The sequence below is a fragment of the Vipera ursinii genome, assembly GCF_947247035.1.
Source record: "Vipera ursinii genome assembly, chromosome: 4".
Lineage (NCBI taxonomy): Eukaryota > Metazoa > Chordata > Lepidosauria > Squamata > Viperidae > Vipera > Vipera ursinii.
Genome location: NC_139514.1, coordinates 84,581,425 through 84,602,920, shown reverse-complemented (window position 1 = coordinate 84,602,920; position 21,496 = coordinate 84,581,425). Strand labels below are relative to the sequence as shown.

The window sequence follows — 21,496 nt, the reverse complement described above, 5'->3', positions numbered from 1 at the left end:
TTACTCCTCTAAACCGTATATACTTGAGTATAAGCCGAATTTTTCAGCCCACTTTTTGGGCTGAAAAAATCCACTTCGGCTTATACTCCAGTGAACAAAAAAAAGAACTGTCCCTTCGTTCGGGCCAGGCTGCTGAGAGAAGGGGCAGCAAAGGCTTGCAGAGCTGGTAGAGGTGGCGGCAGTCCAGCGTTGTTTCTCCCCCTCGTGCGTGCGTGTGTGTGTCAGACCCACGGGAATGGCTGGTAGGGAAGCGGCATTCCGGCATTCCCCCCTTCCTGTGTGTCGGGCCCACGGGGCTTGACACACAGAGAAACGCAAATGCCGGACTGCCGCCACCTTTACTAGCCATTCTTGCGGGTCTGACACACACACACACACGCCGCCGGGCTCGGCTCCTCGGCAGGAGGGGCAGCCCCCGCCGCGCCCCCCTCCCGGCCCGCAGCGCCGCGGCGCCGCCTCCGCTTCCTCCGGGCAAGTCGGGGGGGTTGTGGGGCGAAGGCACCGGCCAGGGGGCAGGCAGGGCGGGAGGGCGGCCGCGCAGCTCAGCGCCGCCCCGAAGCCACAGCCAGCCGCCGCCACCCGCGTCCCGGCAGAGAGAGCCTGCCCTGCGGAGCGCGCTCGCTCGCTCACCTGCTGCCTCGCCCGGGACCAGCAGCGCTGCCCCGAAGCCACAGCCAGCCGCCGCCGCCCGTGTCCCGGCGGAGAGAGCCTGCCCTGCGGAGCGCGCTCGCTCGCCCGCTGCCTCGCCCGGGACCAGCGGCGCCGCCCTGAAGCCACAGCCAGCCGCCTCTGCCCGCGTCCCAGCGGAGAGAGCCTGCCCTGCGGAGCTCGCTCGCTCGCCCGCTGCCTCGCCCGGGACCAGCGGCGCCGCCCCGAAGCCACAGCCAGCCGCCGCCGCCCGCGTCCCGGCAGAGAGAGCCTGCCCTGCGGAGCGCGCTCGCTCGCCCGCTGCCTCGCCCGGGACCAGCGGCGCCGCCCCGAAGCCACAGCCAGCCGCCGCCGCCCGCGTCCCGGCAGAGAGAGCCTGCCCTGCGGAGCGCGCTCGCTCGCCCGCTGCCTCGCCCGGGACCAGCGGCGGCGCTGCAGTCCGCCGCCGGGCGGAGCTCAGTCGCGCAACAGCCCAGCCAGCCAGCCCGCCGGCGGGCGGACAGGCGGAGAGAAGCCCGGCCCGGAGGGGAGGGGAGGGAGCGGAGTCGCCGGGGGCGCAGCCCGGGGCCCACGTGGGGACACACCGGTCCGGCTGCAACGAGCCGAGCCCGACGTCCACCCCCCCCAGCCGGACTGATCTCTGCCGAAGCTGGGGGGGGCAACTCGGGTGGCCGCGAATGGGTAGCCGGGCTTCCTTGCCAGGGAAGCCCCCAGGGTGCCCCCAGAGAGGGCAGGCAGGCAGAGGGGGGTCTTCAACTCTCAGGGGGCTGCAGCCTCCTTCAGAAACCAGCCCCCACCTCAACGGAAAGAGGCCTTTTGCCCCCGAAAGGCCTTGGTCACTGAATTACAGAAAACAAAGAAACCTGTAGCTGCCCTACAGAGGAGTGGGGGGAATGAGGAGGGGAAGAGACAGATAGCGCTCCCCACTATGAAAGTCACCACGCTTTCAGTCCAGAAATAATTAAGGCACAGCAGAAATCCAATTCCTTTGAATGGAAATGAGGTTGTTTCTCCCCCTCGTGTGTGTGTGTGTGTGTGTGTGTGTGTGTGTGTGTGTGTGAGACCCGCAGGAATGGCTAGTAAAGGTGGCGGCAGTCCGGCATTTGCGTTTCTCTGTGTGTCAAGCCCCGTGGGCTCGACACACAGGAAGGGGGGGAATGCCGGAATGCCGCTTCCCTACCAGCCATTCCCGTGGGTCTGACACACACACGCACGCACGAGGGGGAGAAACAACGCTGGACTGCCGCCACCTCTGCCAGCCCTGCAAGCAGAGGCTTGCAGGGCTGGCAGAGGTGGCGGCAGTCCAGCGTTGTTTCTCCCCCTCGTGCGTGCGTGTGTGTGTGTGTGTGTGTGTGTGTCAGACCCGCAGGAATGGCTAGTAAAGGTGGCGGCAGTCCGGCATTTGCGTTTTTCTGTGTGTCAAGCCCCGTGGGCTTGACACACAGGAAGGGGGGGAATGCCGGAATGCCGCTTCCTTACCAGCCATTCCCGTGGGTCTGACACACACACGCACGCACGAGGGGGAGAAACAACGCTGGACTGGCAGAGGTGGCGGCAGTCCAGCGTTGTTTCTCCCCCTCGTGCGTGCATGTGTGTGTGTGTGTGTGTGTGAGACCCGCAGGAATGGCTAGTAAAGGTGGCAGCAGTCCGGCATTTGCGTTTCTCTGTGTGTCAAGCCCCGTGGGCCCGACACACAGGAGGGGGGGACGCCGCTTCCTTACCAGCCATTCCCACGGGTCTGACACACGCACGCATGCATGAGGGGGGGAAACGCCGGACTGCTGCCACCTCTACCAGCCGTTCCCGCAGGTCTCACACACACACACACACACACACACACACACACACACACGAGGAGGGAAACAACGCTTGACTGCCGCCTCCCTAGCAGACCTTCCCTGCGGGATTGCTGCCAGGAAGCCTGGCAGCCTGATGAGCGGACCCTGCGAACTGCGGCGGAGCCAGCTCCGGGATGCTGCCAGAGTCAACGAGCGGCTCGTCGTGGCACAGAATATAGATATGTTGCTAAGAAGGGGCCAAGCTTATACTTATACTCGGCTTATACTCAAGTCGGCTTATACTCAAGTATATACGGTATGCTTTAGCTGTATCCCAGACATTTTGGAGAGATGTGTCTTATTTTCTTTGAAGAAAAATTCCATTTCCTTTACGGCTTTTTGTATAAATTATTTCTCTTTCAATAAGAATTGGTTTAAAGTCCATCTTACTTTTTTCTTTGTTCCTATCCAGGTCATCTTTATCGGATTATGGTCCGCCCATACATTAGTTTCTATCTCGATTTCTTGTATATCCCTTCTTAATTCAGGGAATATCCATATCATATCAATTCTAGACCATGATTTGTGGCTGAATAAAATATAAGGATTTCTTAGGATTTATTTATTTCCATATATCCTGTATACACATTTCTTCTGCCATTCTGAAAAAAGCCTTAGGCAACACATTCCTTCCTTTTTCCCCTATTTTACTACTACTATAATCTAACTTTCCATATACAATTGCATTAAAATCTCCTACTAAACAAATATTTTGGTACTCCATTTCCAGTGTTTTCTTGTGTAATCTTTGGTAGAATTCTTCTTGTTTGTTATTTGGTGCATAAATTGCTACCATCAATGTCTTTTTTTGATTTATGGTCATTTCTACCATTAGTATTCTTCTTTCTTCATCCGAGTAGATTTGTTTAGGATTCATTGTTTCTTTGATATATAAAGCTACTCCTCTTTTCTTTTGTTGTGGTAATGAGAAATAAAGTTTCCAGAGATTTATAATATTGTCTTTTAACATGTGTTTCTTGTAGGCAAATTATATCCATTTTAAATATTTGTAATTGTATAAAGATTTTTTCCCTCTTTACGGGGAATTTAATCCGTTTATATTTATTGAGAGTATCCCATTGTCCTTTTCCAATTTCTTCAATTATATTTAGGATTTATTCTCTAGTTGTTCTAGTTTGTCTCTGTTTTTTCCCTTTAGCCCCTTCTTCTTGGTTTATGGTTTCTGTTTCTTCCACTTCCCTTTGTTTGGCCACTCCTTCTAATGCTGTCTCTTCCTGTTTTCTAAATTCCCCTTCTGGTTGAAGTTCTGAGTTTCTTTCTTTGAGAAAAGCTCTGTATCTGTCAAAAAAGTCCCTTGCTTTGAAAATAGAATCCAATCTGTATCTTTTTGTATCTCAATTGATTAGTATCCCTTCCGGCATCAGCCATCTAAAGTCACTCCTTTCTTAATTAGTTTTTTGGTAAAAAATTGATATTCTCTTCGTGAATCCCTTATCCTCCTGGGTATCTGCTTCACTACCACAATTTCTTTTTCCTTATATTGCAATGGATCATCTCTCACTCTTCTCAATATTTCATCTTATTGTTCTTTTAACAAATCTGACATGGATCTCTCTGGGGACTTTATTTCTTCTTGCATAGCTTGAGTTAAGTCTAAATATTTGGTCTATTTCTCCTTCCATATCCTGCTTCCCCACTTCCAGCACACTAGCCAGCAGTTCTATCATCAGGTCAGCAAGGTCCTCCTCGTCTTCCATTATATTCTGGAATCTTAAGAAATAGGATGCCTTTTCCATTTCTAGAACTGCTACTGAATCCTCTAGTTCTCTATTTGTCTGCATCAGTCTTTGGTTTTCATCTTTTATTTCTTCAATCTTTTGATCGGTTTCTGCTGATTTATCTTCAACTGTCTGGATTCTTTGCTCATTCTTTGCGATCTTCTTTTTACTTCCCTTTCCTGTTTCACAACTCCATCTATACATCCTTTAATTTTCAGACACATCTTTTTCTCACAAGGATGGGGGCGGTAAACCCCCCCCCCACAAGGTATACTGTAGTTAGCAGGAAAAATAAATCTAGCACTTCTGAATTCTTTCCCCAAGGAAAGAATTTTGCAGCTCTATCTTGTTATGACATCCTACCTCCAGAATGTGGCCTGGAATTGCAAAAGGGATTAGGCTAAAATTTCTTTGACTAGTTTGCAGCCAGGTGTTCGGTACAGACCTTGCCAATGTGATTTTAATAGCCCAGGAAGGGATAGGAAAACCCGAGGAAAACTTGGCAATCAATAAACCATGGTGGACTACACTTGTTTTGCTCTATTTTGATTCTCCTCCCCAGCAGCAGCCCATCAATTTTAGAACTGCATGGCCACAAAGATAGAGGCCTTCAACCTCGCAATCCCTGCTTATAGAGGGATTTGCATTTAGGCGAGGATCAGGTCATACGCCCCCAATCAAAGGGAAAACCTGAATCCAGTGGGCCAGAAGGCAGCCCAGCCACCATGCCCCTCCAGTTCCTTCTCGCCCCCTGGGCCCAGATGCAGTCACTGCTCGTCATAGCTGGGGTGGGACTTTTAAGTACGTCTGCCCGCTTTGTCCTGTAAAGCGGTGCTTCCCTGGCACTCCCGCCCACTGCCATGCTGGCGGGCCCTGAAGGAGGTAGCTGTGCAGTGGGAGCAGGAGGCTTTCCAGCAGGTGCTGCCATGCCTACAAATGCAGCGCTGTCCCTCCGCTTTCCAACCCCGAAATTCTGGAGTAAAGTTGGGTAGCCTTTGAGTGTCCCTGACAAGCTGCAGATCTGATGTAGCCTTGGCTACTGTCCCCTTCCTTGTCAGAATGAGGCTGGAGCATGCAGCCTTTAGTTGGGGCTGCTGGTATGGCAGCGGGCGGGAGCACCAGTTGAGCAGCACTTCGCAGGATAAAGCAGATGGAGGTACTTACAATTTCCGCCCCAGCTATGGTGAGGAGCAGCAACTGTGTCTGTGCCCAGGGGCTATGGAGAAAGAAATGGAGGGGTGTGGTGGCTGGGCTGGCCCGTTGGATTTGGGTTTTTCCGTTGATTGTGGGCTGAAAGGGGCTGGTCCCTAGCTGTCTCCAGGGCAGCTCTGGACCAAATATAAACACTCCATGGGCACTCCAGGTTGCGTGCTGCTTCCAGAAGTGCCAGTCAGCTGGAACCAGTGCGGATCCTGAGTGCTCAGCACAGCTTCGGCAACACCGTGGCTCCAGCTGGCTCTCCCGCAGTCCTGTGCATCATTGCTTCAGCACATCCCCACGATACACTTTTATACTTTTTATACCTTTTTTTATAATGCTTTTCAATTCATCCTGCGCACACCACCTGCTGGGTGCTGACGTACCACCAGTGGCACACGTATCACCAGTTGAAAAGCCCTGTTTTAGGATATTTTCATATGATTATGATGTTATATGGCATATTTTCTACGGGCAAAGAATCTACAAGGTAGGCTGGTATTTTATTCCCTCTATTGCGGATGGAAGTAAGATACTGATGCGGGAACATGGCTTGTTTCAAGCCAACTAATAAGTACTTGGTTAAGTTGAAGACCTTTAGTGCTGTAATGTGTTTCAGAGACCAGAGGTATTCATGCTGTACAACATGTATGTATGTATGTATTGCTATGCCTTTTCAGCAAGATGACCAAAGCAACATAAAAGAAGTAAAAGACATAAAAGACATTAAAATATACATAGAAATATAAACCGTGCATGAAAGGAATAATATCTTTCTTTTGTGCATAGAACAAATACATTGTGGCTTGGAAATTGAGCTAGACCATTCTGGGGGCAAAGCTTTGTAGTATGGCAAAACAAAAACCTGGACCCTCTTGCTGATTCAGGGTTTGAGCTGAGAGAACTCTAGACTCTAGAAGAGTCTTAAAGTGCAAGTAGGGCAAGGCTGGTGCACCTTCTCTCTCCCTTCCCTTTCCATATGGCCTAGACACCTGTCCCTCCAGTGATCTTATTGCTGCTTCATTTTCCTATCTCCATTTAGCTGTGTGCCACCAGTAACCCCACCATGCTTTAGATCAGGGGTCCCCAACCTATGGGTTGTGGCCTGGGACTGGGTCACGGGCTCTTGGCCAGCAAGCTGTGGAAATGGCTGGCCGGTGCATTCCCCCCACTCATGTTAGCACCCACGGCCCATTTGCACATGCTCATGGGCGTGGACAGGGCTGCTAGCGCAGGCGTACATGCACCAATCAGGAAGCTGCTCTCTCTGGGCCACAAACCCAGAAAGGTTGGAGGCTTCTGCTTTAGATGACCCCAAGTGACTATGTTTTCCCTGACCTCTCATCTTCCTGCACCTTTTTTTCACTTGTCTCCCATGGCTATCTACACAGCACTATCATCATGCTGCATTACAACCCAAACTGCCCTTTCCCATCTTCCAACATCTTGTTATATAACCCCTTCCTCACATTGTGAATGATCTACTTGTCCAACCTTTCCTATCATATTTCTGTGCTTTTCTTTCTTTCTTTCTTTCTTTCTTTCTTTCTTTCTTTCTTTCTTTCTTTCTTTCTTTCTTTCTTTCTTTCTTTCTTTCTCTCTCTCTCTCTCTCACTCTCTCTCTCTCTCTCTCTCTCTCTCTCTCTCTCTTTCTTTTTGTAAAAGTTTTATTAATTTTTTTACAATAACAACCTTAATGCCTGGTGTACAGCATGTTGTCTTGGTTCATGATTTTTTTTTACAATCAATAGTTAATAACAGTCAATAATAATTAATTTTTATATTTCCACAATTAGTATATCAATTGATGATATATTTCCTTTATCCTGTCTTCTCCCAGTATTATTCTCCTTCAGTATTAAACAAAAATATTTTTTGATATTTAATATTATCCATATATAAATGATTAAATAAAAACATTTTCTTCTATATTTATACCAACAATAATAGCATCCATATATAGCATTTTTTTCTTATCAACTTATGTTTGTAAAAGTCATCTTATTAATTCACATATATATCACCATATGTCTTATTTTCATAAATCTTGTTTAAACTCAATTTCTCCATAATATTCAAACAATTCTTATCAATCATAATTTTCTCAATAATTAACATCTAAATATCCAAATTTTCCACTTAAATATATCATCCCAGTATTTTCATATTTCATATATTATAGAAATACTATACTACTTATCTATCATAACATCTACCTATAACATCTTTTCTAATAATTTATATTTCACTTCTATTTGTAAAAATTAATTAAATCACTATATATCCTTTTTTCAAAATTCTTATTAAGCCTAATTTCCCCAAAGTATTTCAGTCATTCCTTAATCCTAAATCTTTTCAAACTTAATTTGTCTTTAAAGTTCAAACTTTTCCTTCACGTTCATCATCCCAATATTTTTACATTTTGTGTCTTATCAAAAAATACCATATTATATCTCTTATCCCACTTATTCTAAAGCCCCTTTATAGCCAAAGTTATTTGTTTATTTAGCCATATTCAAACAAGTGTTTATTCGTATAATATTCCATCTGGTAGGGTGAGTCAAGTCTCTTAAGTCCTTTTCTAATTTTCTTCCTTTGCCAAATTGTTTTCCAAATTAATATTTTCGACTTGTCAAACAGTTCTTGTATTTTTGTAGTTGTTGTTAGGTGTAGAGGATACATAATATGTAAGATGCATGCTTTTTGACTCCCAAACAGTGATTCTCCTAGCAGTGTCCATTTTGTTAAGTCTTCTTTCTTCTCAGGTTTATTTTGACGTTCTAATGCATAAAGTATCTTTTCCATATTTATTGTTGTATCCAAACCTTGTGAAGTTTTTCTTGTTTGTATTAAGTTATAGTTCCCTTCATTTGTAACTTAGCCAATTAAGTCATTTTTTTCTAGTTCACATTCTGTTATCTGATTCTTCCGCCCCACCCAAGATGGCGGACGTGCTCGGCTGAGCTCCGCGAGCACCAGCTGTTAGGCGTCCCTTGGGAGCCCCTCATGAGCCTTTGGGCTTTTTGAGTATGGGGATTGAGGGGTTGGGGAATTAGGCAGCGAGACAACTAGGAGGTCGACGAAGCTGGCAATGACTTACTCCATCTGCTGAGCTGCCCGTTTGCTGGCCCTGCTGTTTTTCGGCTGCTTCCTGTTGTCCGCCGGCTGTTCTCTCTGCTGCCGCCTTTTTTGGACTATTTACGGCTGCTTGGGGCCGCCCGCTGGCCCTGCTGTTTGTCGCCTGCTTCCTGCTGTCTCCCGGCGGTCTTTTCCAGCGGCTGCTTTTCCGGACCATTTGCGGCTGCTTGGGCCGACGCCGGCTGTCTTCTTTTTGTCAGCTGTTTCTGCCCGGTTTGTTTGCGGCTGCTCGGGGCTGACGCCGGCGTTTTTTCCTGCCCCTCGGGCCGTTTTGGGCCGCCTAGGCGTTCCCGGATTGGCCCCGGTTGTGGGGGTGGACGCCGGTGAATTTGCTCGGGCGGCGGCGATTTCGGGCGATGACGAAGGCGGTAATGGCGGCAATGATGGTGATGGCGGCAATGGCGGCAATGGCGTGGGCGGCGTCCCCGGCGCTGGTTGCGGTGGTGTCTGGGCCGTGCCTGACGCCGATGGCGGCCTGCGCTCAGCAGCAGCGGCGGCAATACGTGTTCGGCGGCGACGGCGAAGATGGTATGTTCTGGCCGTCTTTAGCGGCCCAACAGCTGATGAGACATTTCTGGGGCCTGCTTTTGGACTGCTTACGGCTACACCAGCGTTTCTTGGACTGTGTGCCTGTTTGCCGGCGGCTGGCTTCGAGCTTTTTCGGCTTTTGGCCCTCTCGCCAGCGATGGGATTTCCACGTTGCCCTACTTCGCCTTGGGCTGCTCTTTAGCGGCACTGTCGCCCTCGGGCCGTTTCGATGGTGGAAAGGGCGACTGCTAGTCATCTTGGCGGCGACGGCGTCTTCAGTCCATTCAGTGGCGGAGAAGATGACCGCGGATCATCAGAATGGTACTAGGATGACGTGGTTCCCCCACCGCCTTTGGACTGTTTTTGCAGCGATGTTTGTGATTTGGACCATCTTCACTACCCGGGCCTGCTTGCCCTTTTTGTCTCGGACATATGGACATATATATTTATCATCTTGTCTGCCTACCTTTCCCCTTGGATTTTGGGACATAACTGGGTATCGGCCACAGTGGGAGAGTGGCTTGACTTTTTCTATCTGCGACCCCATGGAGGTGAGAGCTCTATGGGGTTGCCTACCCAGAGGATATCTGGCCCACCTCCAGGAACAGAGTTGCAACCCGTCGTGAGAGGGCGGGGGGTGGCCTGTCTCTGGGGGCACCCAACTGAGTGGCAGTGAAGTTGGGTGGTGACCAAGATATCTGTCTTTATGCTTCGATCCTCCCACTAATGGGACGCCTTTCCTGGACTTGCTAGACTTATGCGGAAATATACTAGCACGGATTTGTGTGCCCTCAGGGGAGCCCCCCTCTCCTGGGTGCGACCCGCCTCTTTAAACACTTTCAACCTCGATGACGGGCCCGAGTTTTGGGACCCTGAGAGATGGCCGGGCAGGGGCAGGGGCCGTCAATGTAAAGTTAACAGAAGGCCTCTGATCATTTTTTTATCTAGATTTTTTATAGGGTTAGGGAGGGGGGTGGGTGATAAGGGTTGTCTGGCCTTGGGGGGTGGCCAATCAACCATGGTTCAGGCCGGACTTGGGTCTGACCGCGCGGCGGGAGAACGGGGTGTCGCTGTCTCCGGAGCTCACGGGCGGGTCGTGGGATTACCAATTCCCACGACGGGGAAAGGCAGCAGGCGGATAGACAGGGGGCCGTATCGCTACCGGGAGGGCCATCTCCGCTACTTGCAAGCGGTGAGGCGCTCCGACCCTCTGCTTCTTCCCCGAGGTTCCGGGAGCGAGGATGTGCAGCCTCCTGAGCTCCGGCTGGTGTATCTGAATGCCAGGTCCGTGGTTAACAAAGCTCCCCTCGTTAGGGATTTAGTTGAGGGTGAGCATGCGGACCTGGCCTGCATCACGGAGACCTGGTTGGGCCCAGAGGGTGGGCTCCCTTTGGTTGACCTCTGCCCACCAGGCTTCCGGGTGCTGCACCGGCCAAGAGCTCAAGGTAGGGGTGGGGGAGTGGTGGTTATTATTAGGGAGACCTTATGTCCGCGGGAGACCACCGTTTCTCAGATAGTCGGGTGTGAGTCTCTCTTTGTGAGATTTGGTTCTGGGGCGCAGTTGGGTTTGCTGCTGACGTACATTTCGCCTAGTCGTACAGCGGCAGCCCTGCCCGAGCTGCTTGATATCCTCTCAGGGTTGGTGGTTGAGTTTCCCAAACTTATAGTTTTGGGAGACTTCAATCTACCATCCCTGGGAGGCTCATCTGAGTTAGCTCGGGAGTTCATGGCTTCCATGACGGCCATGGACCTGACGCAAGTAATTTCTGAACCAACTCATGAGGGAGGCCACACTCTTGACCTGATTTTTTATCTAGACGGTGGTTGGATGATCTTGGTGGGGGCTCTCCATTTATTATGCCCCTGTCATGGACCGATCATCATCTCCTGCGGATGGTCTTCCGTTTTGCCACCCCCCGCCGTGGGGATACGGAACCAATTAGATGGTACCGCCCCAGACGCTTAATGGATCCTGATAGATTCCAAGCGGCGCTGGGGTCCCCACCTGCCTCCATTGCTCACAGCTCGGCGGATGCCTTAGTGGAAACCTGGGAAAGGGCAGCCACTGAGGCACTTGACCGGGTTGTACCCTTGCGGCCCCTGACCTGGCGCAGATCCCAGCGAGCTCCATGGTTCTCCGCGGAGCTCCGGGAGATGAAGCGTCGGAAACGGGGCCTAGAGAGCTGTTGGAGGTCGAGCCGATCCGAACCCGATCGGTTGCGGTTAAGAACCTATATTAGGTCTTATCTCGCAGCGATGAGGGTGGCGAGGTGTAATTACTTCTCTACCCTCATTGCGTCCGCAGATAATCGCCCGGCCGCCCTGTTTAGGGTGACTCGCTCACTTCTTAATCAGGAGGTGAGGGAGGATCCCTTGCAGGGTCGTTCCGAGGAATTTAGTCAACATCTGTCGGATAAAATCGCTCGGATTCGGACCGGTTTGGACTCCAGCTGGGCAGAGTCAGGCGATCAGGACACGGACGGTCTTGTCAATGTTATCTGGAAAGAGTTTGATTCTGTGACCCCTGATGAAGTGGACAGGATTATGGGGAGGCTGAGCTCCTCCACATGTTTGTTGGATCCGTGCCCTTCCTGGCTGGTTTACGCAGCTAGGGAGACGACACGAGGCTGGCTCCAGGCGGTTATATCTGCTTCTTTGAGTGAGGGTTATTTCCCCACCGTCTTGAAGGAGGCGGTGGTGAGACCTCTCCTCAAGAAGCCTGCCTTGGACCCAGCTGTATTGAACAACTTTCGTCCAGTCTCCAACCTTCGCTTTCTTGCGAAGGTTGTTGAGAGTGTGGTGGCGCATCAGCTCCCTCTGGTCCTGGATGAAGCGGATTATCTGGACCCCTACCAATCGGGTTTCAGGCACGGGTACAGCACGGAGACGGCATTGGTCGCTCTGGTGAATGATCTCTGGAGGGCTCGGGACAGGGGATATTCCTCTGTCCTAGTCCTATTAGACCTCTCGGCGGCTTTCGATACCATCGACCATGGTATCTTGCTGCGGCGTCTCAGGGGATTGGGAGTGGGAGGCACGGTTCTTCGGTGGTTCTCCTCCTATCTCCTGGGACGTTCGCAGTCGGTGTTGGCAGGGGGGCAGAGATCGGCCCCGAGGTCTCTCGTTTGTGGAGTTCCTCAGGGGTCGGTTCTCTCGCCTCTCCTGTTCAACATCTACATGAAACCGCTGGGTGAGATCATTCGTGGTTTTGGAGTTGGGTATCATCAATATGCCGATGATACCCAACTTTTCTTTTCGACCCCAAACCACCCCAGTGATGCCCTCGCTGTGATGTCCCGTTGCCTGGAGGCGGTTCGGGTCTGGATGGGGAGGAACAGACTTCAGCTCAACCCTGACAAGACTGAGTGGCTGTGCATTCCGGCATCCCGGGACATTCAAAATGTTCCATCTCTTTCTATGGGGGGTGAGCTCTTACCCCCCGTGGATAGGGCTCGCAACTTGGGAGTCCTCCTAGATTCACGGCTTACCCTAGAAGATCATGTAGTGGCCGTGACTAGGGGGGCTTTTGCCCAGGTTCGCCTGGTGCACCAGTTGCGGCCCTATCTGGACCAGGATGCCCTGTGCACGGTCACTCATGCGCTCGTGACCTCTCGCCTTGACTACTGTAATGCTCTCTACATGGGGCTTCCCTTGAAGAGCACTCGGAGGCTCCAACTGGTACAGAATGCGGCCGCGAGAGTTGTCTTGGGAGTTTCCCGGTACTCCCATGTTACACCTTTGCTCCGCGAGCTGCATTGGTTACCAGTTGTCTTCCGGGTGAGGTTCAAGGTATTAGTTATGATCTTTAAGTCCCTACATGGCATGGGTCCGGGGTACCTCGGGGACCACCTGCTGCCAGCTTCAACTCCCCTCCGCCCTGTGCGTTCCCACAGAGAGGGCCTCCTCAGGGTGCCTCCGGTCAGGGAATGCCGACTGGCGGCCCCCAGGGGGAGAGCCTTCTCTGTGGGTGCCCCGGCTTTGTGGAACCAACTGCCGGTGGAGCTCCGGATGGCATCGGACCTCCGAACTTTCCGTCGTGGTCTGAAGACCCATTTGTTTGAATTGGCCGGTCTGGCCTGATGGGGGAGCTGGGTTTTAAATTGTTATTTTAGATTGCATTATTGTTTTTAATTGGGCACTGATTTAATCTTTGTTTTAACTTTTGTATAGTATGGTATTTTTATTTATATGCCCTGTGAACCGCCCTGAGTCCCCAGGGAGAAGGGCGGTATATAAATTAAATAAAACATAAAACAAACATAAACATTTGTTTGTTCATTCTTTACCATCATTCTTTGAATATTTTTTGATTGTAGATTTAAATTAGAAGTATATTCCTTTATGTTATCAAAGTTATGCTTAATCTCCTCATGGTTTAGAGCTATTGTGACTTGTATCTGTCATAGCATTACATAAATTTCTTCTTGGAAAGTAATTGTCTTGCTTGAAATGTTGCTTCTAAAGGTCTTTGATCTTTCCGGTTGAATCCTTCAAAAGTAGATATTAAGTGTGGCTTTCCATCATTTTTAATGAAAATGTCATATCCATGTTGTCTCCCCCTTTCGACTAATCCGTCATAAGTGCCATAGTCTCTGTAATTAGCCTTGTCAAGCTGGTCAAAATTCAAAATCCAAACAGTCCAATTTTATATAGTTCTTGTCTTTATGTATAATTTTTATAATCCACTGTAATTTCCAATTGTCAAGGTTTCAGTAAAATCTTTCTTTCAGGAGTCAATTGTCAATTGTCAACCAGTCGCAATTCAGTATATTTAGCCACTTTAAATGCTTCCTGTAATTTTCCCTCTCAAAACTTAGTCATAGATCAAAGTTTTTAAACAATGCATAAGTTTATGCCACCATAAAAATATTTCCTTTCCTTCAAACACTTTCCAATCTTATGGCTGGCCCAGTATACAATCTTTAAGTATCTTCTTAAAGATTATTAGAGTTCATGGGAACAGATTTTTCTTTGTTTCTGGGCATTGTCTTTAGTGTGCTATATTCTAGTTGTCCACTAGATGTCAGCAAATATTTATTTTCCAACTCTTTCAGGCAAAAAGTTCTTATTATTTTTCTTTTCTTTTTTATAACTTCATCAAAATACTTTAGAATATAATCTTAGCAGTTTGTTTTAGTTTCTAAGTTTGATCAGATTGTAGTATTTTAAATTTAATTTCAATATTTTTCTTTCCTCCTTAAAGGTTAATTCGCCGCTTCCATCTATGGGGGAATGGGAATGTAGTCCCCTCCCCTCACTTCTGGAGGTTTTTTGCTTTGAGGATCTTTGCCAGGGATTTACTTGCAAAATAAGGGAGAGAAGATCAAATACTCTCACCAATTCCAAGCATGCTGTTCACCGTTGTTCTTTTTAGTGCTCTTGGACTTCTTGGCTGCAGGTAGCTTGGTCTAGACGCTGGCATGTTGGGCTAGGGGGGCTTTCCCCAGATCAAACGAAGAAATTACTGCCACTTTGTGATCAACGGGGCACCCCTCCTTAATGGTCACCTCTTCGGGCCGACTTTGGACCCATCTAGGGGTCCTGGCAAGGCGAAACTAGCCTTGAGGTCATGTGCTACGGGCTCAAAACTGGAAGCCCGTATGCTTTTTTTCCTTCTATCTCCTATTTACTGCTGCTATCACCAATGGCATTCCCTTTCTTTATTCTCCCTACCTTAGAACACTTCTGCATGCAACTCATGTGTTTTAGGTCCATATAGAACTCAAAATATGCAGGGGCTGTGTCTATACCAAGATGAAATAATTGTTTTGTTCCATTAGATAGTTTGTCCACAGAATGTGTTGACCATCAAATCATAAAAATTACAATAACATGAAAACATTTAAAACATTGGAGGTGTACAGGATATGAGTGTGTTTCTTCTCACATTTGGAAGAGGAACATTTTTGCAGTCCACAGGGCTGGATTTGTGTGTGAGTGTTGTGACTCTAATCTCACTCAAGACTCATTCTAGAGCAGACATGTCAAACTTGCGATGTCACATGACATCATGCAACGTATCAGGACTATTTTGCCATTGCTGGCAATGGGGTGGGTGCGGGCTGGCAGTTTGACACCCCTGTTCCAGAGTATAGAAACTGCCATCTAAGCATTTCTTTAATTAATTTCATTCTTTTAAGTGAAGCTTCCTTGGGATGTGCAGAGAAACTTCTGTAATTCCCCTATCAAACATGGCTCTTGGATCTATTTGCAAGGCGTTATGGGACTTGAAATTTAAGAAAACTAGAGGGCATCTCTTTGGGAAAGTATTTTAGGCCAGTACATTACTACCGTATGTATACCAGTTTCAGATATAGGTATCATGCATATACAGATCATTGTATTCAAAAGTTTAGGGATCCCTGATCAAAGTTTCAAGATATTGATCTAGAATCCCCAGACTTTGAAAATGTTTGGAAAATTGATGGGAAGATCTTCAAATACAATGGATACAAGGAAACTTAAGAATATTGCTGAACTATAAGAGTACTGCAAGGGGGAGAATAGGAAAAATCCAAAGAGAAACAAATGCACATAAACACTATATACTTAAATTTGCAGAAATATGTCATCTCCAATTTTGTACTAGGTTGGTAGAAATTATATCAACTTTTGTTACTTAGATATTTGTTACATAGCGTTTGCTCAGAGGTATTTAACCTTTTGCATACAAATCTATCCAGGAAATCTGATTAAACCATATTTTAAACACATTTAAAGATTCACCCACTTATAACACATATGTTTGTTACAAAAACACTAGTATTATTCTAAAGCTGTGGTCATCTGCAAATCTGCTTTCCTAATTGCTGATCATGTTCTATAAGTAGTACAGGGTATGTTCATACTGGAATAAGAATAACATGTAACATATATAAATGTAATATATATATAAATATATAATGTTTCAGAATGTAGAGTGAGAATGTACAGTATTGTATTCGATGTGCTTGCTTGATATTTCAGAATGATTTTTACAACCCCTATAGTCTTATATTGTCTCTTCATTGTATTTTCTTACAACAGTTTTTTTGTGTTTGTGATTTCACATTAAATTATTAGTTAAAATAGTAAAATACCACTATTATTTGAAATAACTGAGATGCCTCTTTTAATTTATTAATATAGAACAGGACATGTATGGTTTGTTCAGAATTCGAGCTACTACTTTAAATTTTAAAATGTTATTAAGCACTAGCAAAGTGGAAGAATGAATAATGTATTATCTATCAAATAGTGTATTAATGTGCAAATAGCTATTAAAAACACATTCTGATTTTATTGTGAAGCTGTGCAAAATGTAGGCATAATCTGTTGATGACATCAGATTAATAAAGGCAATTTCTAAGAAGAATCTCTTAGAATCAGAATCACATGGGTAATTAGGAAAAGAATCCCATCCAACTGGAGCAATATCATGTATACAGTATTGGGTCATGGAATTTTTTTTTTATGAAGCAAACATTTTCTGAAAATACATCAAATATTTCCTGATACTGCCCTGTCTGAGAACCATTGAAATAATGGGTTGATATATTCAGTGTCACATTTATGCTAATGTGTATAAAGATTGAAAGTATTTCCCCCCAATAAGTATATTAATCTATAATAAAATACATACTAAAATATTAGAGTAACATTATGTGCTAAGCCCGGATATTATTAACTTGATTATTTAAAAAGCCGAAGTCATGGTAGGCAGTATTTATTTTAAAAACACGGCAGTGAGAAGATTAGGAAGAGAATGCATAATCATGTTTTAAACCCCATATGATTTTTTTTAAATGTGAAATTGCACAAGGGTGTGATACAAAGAGCAGCAAAGAGGAGAATTTTTTTTAAAAAAAGTGTTTATAATATGAAACTGCAAAAATCAGCAAGGAAGCAGAATTATAAAACCTTCATTGAATAATAAACATTTTCTAAGTTTTTAATGTTGCCTTATCCACACTATTTCTGTTCTAGTTGAAGGGATGCTATAAAATTATAAAATTCACTGGTTGGAATTAGACATAAAATAACATAGCTTTGTTTCTCTCCCCCCCTCCCTTCTTCCTTCTGTTATTTAAGACTTGGGTTATTTGGTACACCCAAAATAGTTGGTATTCTGCTATTCTGCTCTTCTATTCAGTGGTTTCTAATGCAAGCTATGAAGCTGATAGCTCAAACTCTGTAGGCTCTACTAAATAAGGCCCAATATGATACACTTGTATTGTTCCTAGTTTCTAGGTGCTTCAGTGAATTGGTAGCAAAGGCATTTTGGTCCTCCTACCAGCAGGTGTAGTGTGTTTTAAGCAGAAAAGAGGATCTTGAAAGAGGCTACAGCCAGAATAAGCAACCTTGTGTCTTCTTTAATTGCAAGAAATTTATAGGAGGCTGCATGTCAGTGATGAGTGAGCTTATTCAAACAGTGGACAAGACTAGACGCACAATGAGTTGAGTCACCTATTTGCTGTTTTTCTCATAACCCGTTTTTTTTTCTTTCTATGCTAATTTTCTCCTTTTCCTTTGTCTTTCCCTACAGAACAGTTGTGATATATTTTTCTTACCTTGATTTTTTTTGCAGAAGGCTTTTGTGCATCCCTACAACTATAGACGGCCCACTTCTATCTAAATTGATACCCCTCCCAAATATTTGAGATTGCTTGTGCTAAGCATTTCAGTTGCTTATCTTTAAAATGTGTTGCTGCCCCTTAATCATGCATGTTACACCTCCATTTTTATGCAGATTGCAGTCCTACTCCTGAAGAATCCAATCCAGGTATGTTTATTTTCCCCCCTCCATTCATCATGTTTGTACTTGAAAAACTCCTGTGGGGTGTGGGGAATGTTTCTTTTAATTTAATACTAACATTTTTTGCTGATTGTAAATTTTCTATTACATTGACGAAAGTCTTTGGGGATTTTAAACATTGCTTTGAGAACAAGAAAGAATATGGCTTATTATAGCCTTTTGACAAATAATCATTGTGTGATTATTTGAACCTTGAACAAGCCATTTATAAATGTATAAAGATGGGATGGGATTCCCTTAGATGGGAAGAAGAGACAGGAAGGGAGAGAGGGAGAGGGAGAGAGAGAGAGGGAGAGATGTGGTGGTTAAAGTGTTGAACCAAACATGGTGAGAGCCAGGTTCTGGGCCAGTTTCAGCCACAGCTTCTCACTGGGTAATTGGCCTATCCCTCTTTCTCATAAAATAAACTTATCGATAATAGTAACTTGAGTTCATGATCACTCTTAAGTCTAAATTATATCTGTCTGTTTGTCTGTTTATCATGTTTGAATGCCGCTGATAGACCATGTTCGGTCTTGTGCCTGTGACAGAGATATGTGCAGTCTTGGGATTCTTAGATGCCTTCAAGTGGTTTTAATTTTTTCTTAAAAACCAAATCTGTAAACATGCAGAAGTGCATTGCTTGTCATTGCTCTCTCTTCTCTTTTTTGACCTGTAGGTGAATGGAGTGAGGCTCTTTATCCTCTGCTAACAACACTCACAGACTGTGTGGCCATGATGAGTGACAAAGCAAAGAAAGCAATGGTCTTTCTTTTAATGCAGGACAGTGCTCCCACCATAGCTCTTTGCTTAAGCCTTCAGTACCGGAGGGATGTGGTCTTTTGCCAAACTGTAAGCAAGAACATGGAATGTATGTTTTGGACTTTGGGATCTGTGCTTGGAGGATTAACATTGAAAACAGTGATTATGCTCAAAAGGGGATTGCATCACCTAGGGCAGTTTAGTAATTTTGGAACCAGGTAACATAGTCACAGATTTCTCTTCTGCAGGGATAAACTTTTGGGATATTTAGAGTGCCCATGTGTCATTTATTATAAAGGACAGAATTTTATAGTAAGAAAGTTGTACTTTACATTTGTTTTTCAAAAACTCAGTTTTGTCCTTTATAGCAGTAGCAATATAACTTAGACTTATATATTGCTCCATAGTACTTTACAAGCACTCTCTGAGTATTTTACAATTTCAGCACATTGCCCCCAACAATCTGGGTTCTTATTTTACCTACCTCAGAAGGGATGGAAGGCTGAGTCAACCTCAAGCCAATTAGGATCAAAGTCCAAGCTGTGGCGAATTTGCCTGCAATACTGCATTCTAACCACTGTGCCATCTCTTATTTTGCTCATTTAACTTTTACTGTACAAATGGTATCGCTTAATGCACAGTCCTTCACATTCATGTGCAAAATATGGCAATTGAATTATCTTTTAAAAATAAATTTACATATAGTGTTTAATTTGAGATTACAATACGCATCTTTGTAAAAAAAAATTCCTGCTTTTGCTACTGCATTATCCTTTGTAAAGCAAAGTTACAAACATAAACATTTTTTATCTTTACCAACTTCTTTCCTATTTGCCCCCTTTTCAGATTTCTCCTTTACTGTTTCCCAAAAAATATGATCACTGTAGGGATATCACATATTGATCTGCTTTTGAAACTATTCTGAAACCTTGGTGCAAGATGATTACACACCATATTAATTGGCACCAAATATATAGAGCTTACCCAACAAATCTTAAAATAATAGCACTGAGTTCTAATCTGCTTCCAAGCAGAACTTGAAGTGGTGGCATGGGCATTTGGGAATTGTATACCTAAAGGGTTGCTAAGCCATCTGGAATTTAATAATTCCTCCCAGCCTTTACCTTGGGGGATCATCCTTTTAGGAAGCTGTTAGTTTAGGATTTCAGCACTGAATGGTTACATCCTGCCTATAAAATACCTTATTACTTCTTGGTATTCATTTACCATTTTGGCAAAGTTGTTCAAATGTTGATAGTATTCAGTCACAATTTTCAGTAATATTAAGTATTAGATGGACAAGCTTTTAACAGTCATCCGTTAAAACATAATTTAATAAAATGATGCTAACTGCAAAGGTTGGATAGGGATTTGTGCTGAGTTTCAAATGGTTGCACAGGTGAATTGAATCTCCCACTTCTGAATCTCCCACAACAGTTACAAGAGGCACTGATGGATGAACATTACAAAAAGTACAATAAAACTGATAGCATGAAAAACAATTACAGTTCTGTCTTCAGATTGTAGTGGAATCACTTAGTACTGACTAAGTTTGAGAAATCTTGGCAAGTATCTTCAATTATTTTATTTTTATATTCTTTTATGCAGCTTACAGCCTTGATCTGTGGTTTCATTATCAAGCTGAGGAATTGCCTGCACGATAATGGATTCCTGAGGCAGCTGTATACCATTGGTCTGCTGGCCCAATTCGAAAGCCTTTTAAGTACTTACGGTAAAGAACATTGCATGAGGAAAGCATGCAGAGTTATTAATTCCTCAAAGTGTTACATTTAATTAAGTATATGCAGATAATGTAGGTCTTGTTATTCAAGTACAAAAAGGTGCTAGGTGGGCTTAGAATTAAACCATGAAGTAATTAAATTTTGAACTGGTCAACAGAATCCAATGCAACTAAAAATCAAAGATGAATGCGATGATTATGGACCTGGTCCAAATTCAGAAGCTTGAGGTGTACTGCTGAGTTCCTCAAGCAACAGAAGAACAATTTCAGAAGGGTTGTTCAGGATGAACAAATTTTAACACTGGCTGCTTTTTAGAATGTAAAACATTCTGCTGGAGTGTACCTAAATATTTTGCTATGTTGAAATTAATTTTATTTGGATTGTTATTTCAAACAATGGCAACTCTTTCTACCTGAAAGCCTTGGCAAAATGGAGACATTAAAGTTGAAATGTCAGTTCAAACTTGCAAGTTATTTTGGAAATTGAATTTATTTATTTATTAAATCTATATACCAGTGATGGCGAATCTTTTAGAGACCGAGTGCCCAAACTGCAATCTAAAACCTACTTATTTATTGCCCGGTGAGCATGGCTGACTGGGTGGGCGTGGCTGTGATGGGCGTGGCCACCTCTATGATGCTTGTAGGGAGTGATGCCTGTGGGGGCTAGGCAGGATTGGGGGAGATCCAGGGGGTCTATGGCACCTGGGGTGGTGGGCCGGAGGCTCGTCCTGCGGGGTGAGGCGAGGCAAGGCAGGGTGGGGGTGCCAATTGCCATGGGGCAAGGCAGGGGCCGGGGCAGCTGCTGCCTGACACCATCTGCCCCTGCACACAGAGGCCAGCAAGCGCATGGGGGCAGATGGTGCCTGCATCCTGGCGAACTGGCCACAGAGCCCCATTGGCGTGGGTGGAGACAGCCCCAGGATGGCCAGAAGGAAGCCTTTGCCTGGCCTGGGCTCCATCTGCTCGAAGGCTCTGGTGGGGGTGGCAGCTGCTGCTGCTCCAACTGGCCAACCACGCAGGGAAGCAGGAGGAAGTAGAGGGGTAGCAGGGGGTCTGGAGCCGTCTCAACTGCTCTCTGGCAGCCCGACAAGGAAGCGGATCTCACGCACGGGTTGCTCCTCCACCTCCT

At 45.7% G+C, this 21,496-nt stretch overlaps 1 protein-coding gene across 5 annotated transcripts in view; it reads left to right on the top strand.

Moving 5' to 3' along the window:
- Positions 1-21,496, top strand: part of INPP4A (inositol polyphosphate-4-phosphatase type I A) — a 127,354-nt gene that overhangs the window by 93,665 nt on the left and 12,193 nt on the right. For all 5 annotated transcript variants that reach the window (XM_083362477.1, XM_083362475.1, XM_083362474.1 and 2 more), the window contains 3 exons: positions 17,817-17,849; positions 18,541-18,713; positions 20,232-20,355. In XM_083362477.1, the coding sequence (XP_083218603.1) occupies positions 17,817-17,849; positions 18,541-18,713; positions 20,232-20,355 (330 nt within the window). The remainder of the gene's footprint in view (positions 1-17,816; positions 17,850-18,540; positions 18,714-20,231; positions 20,356-21,496) is intronic.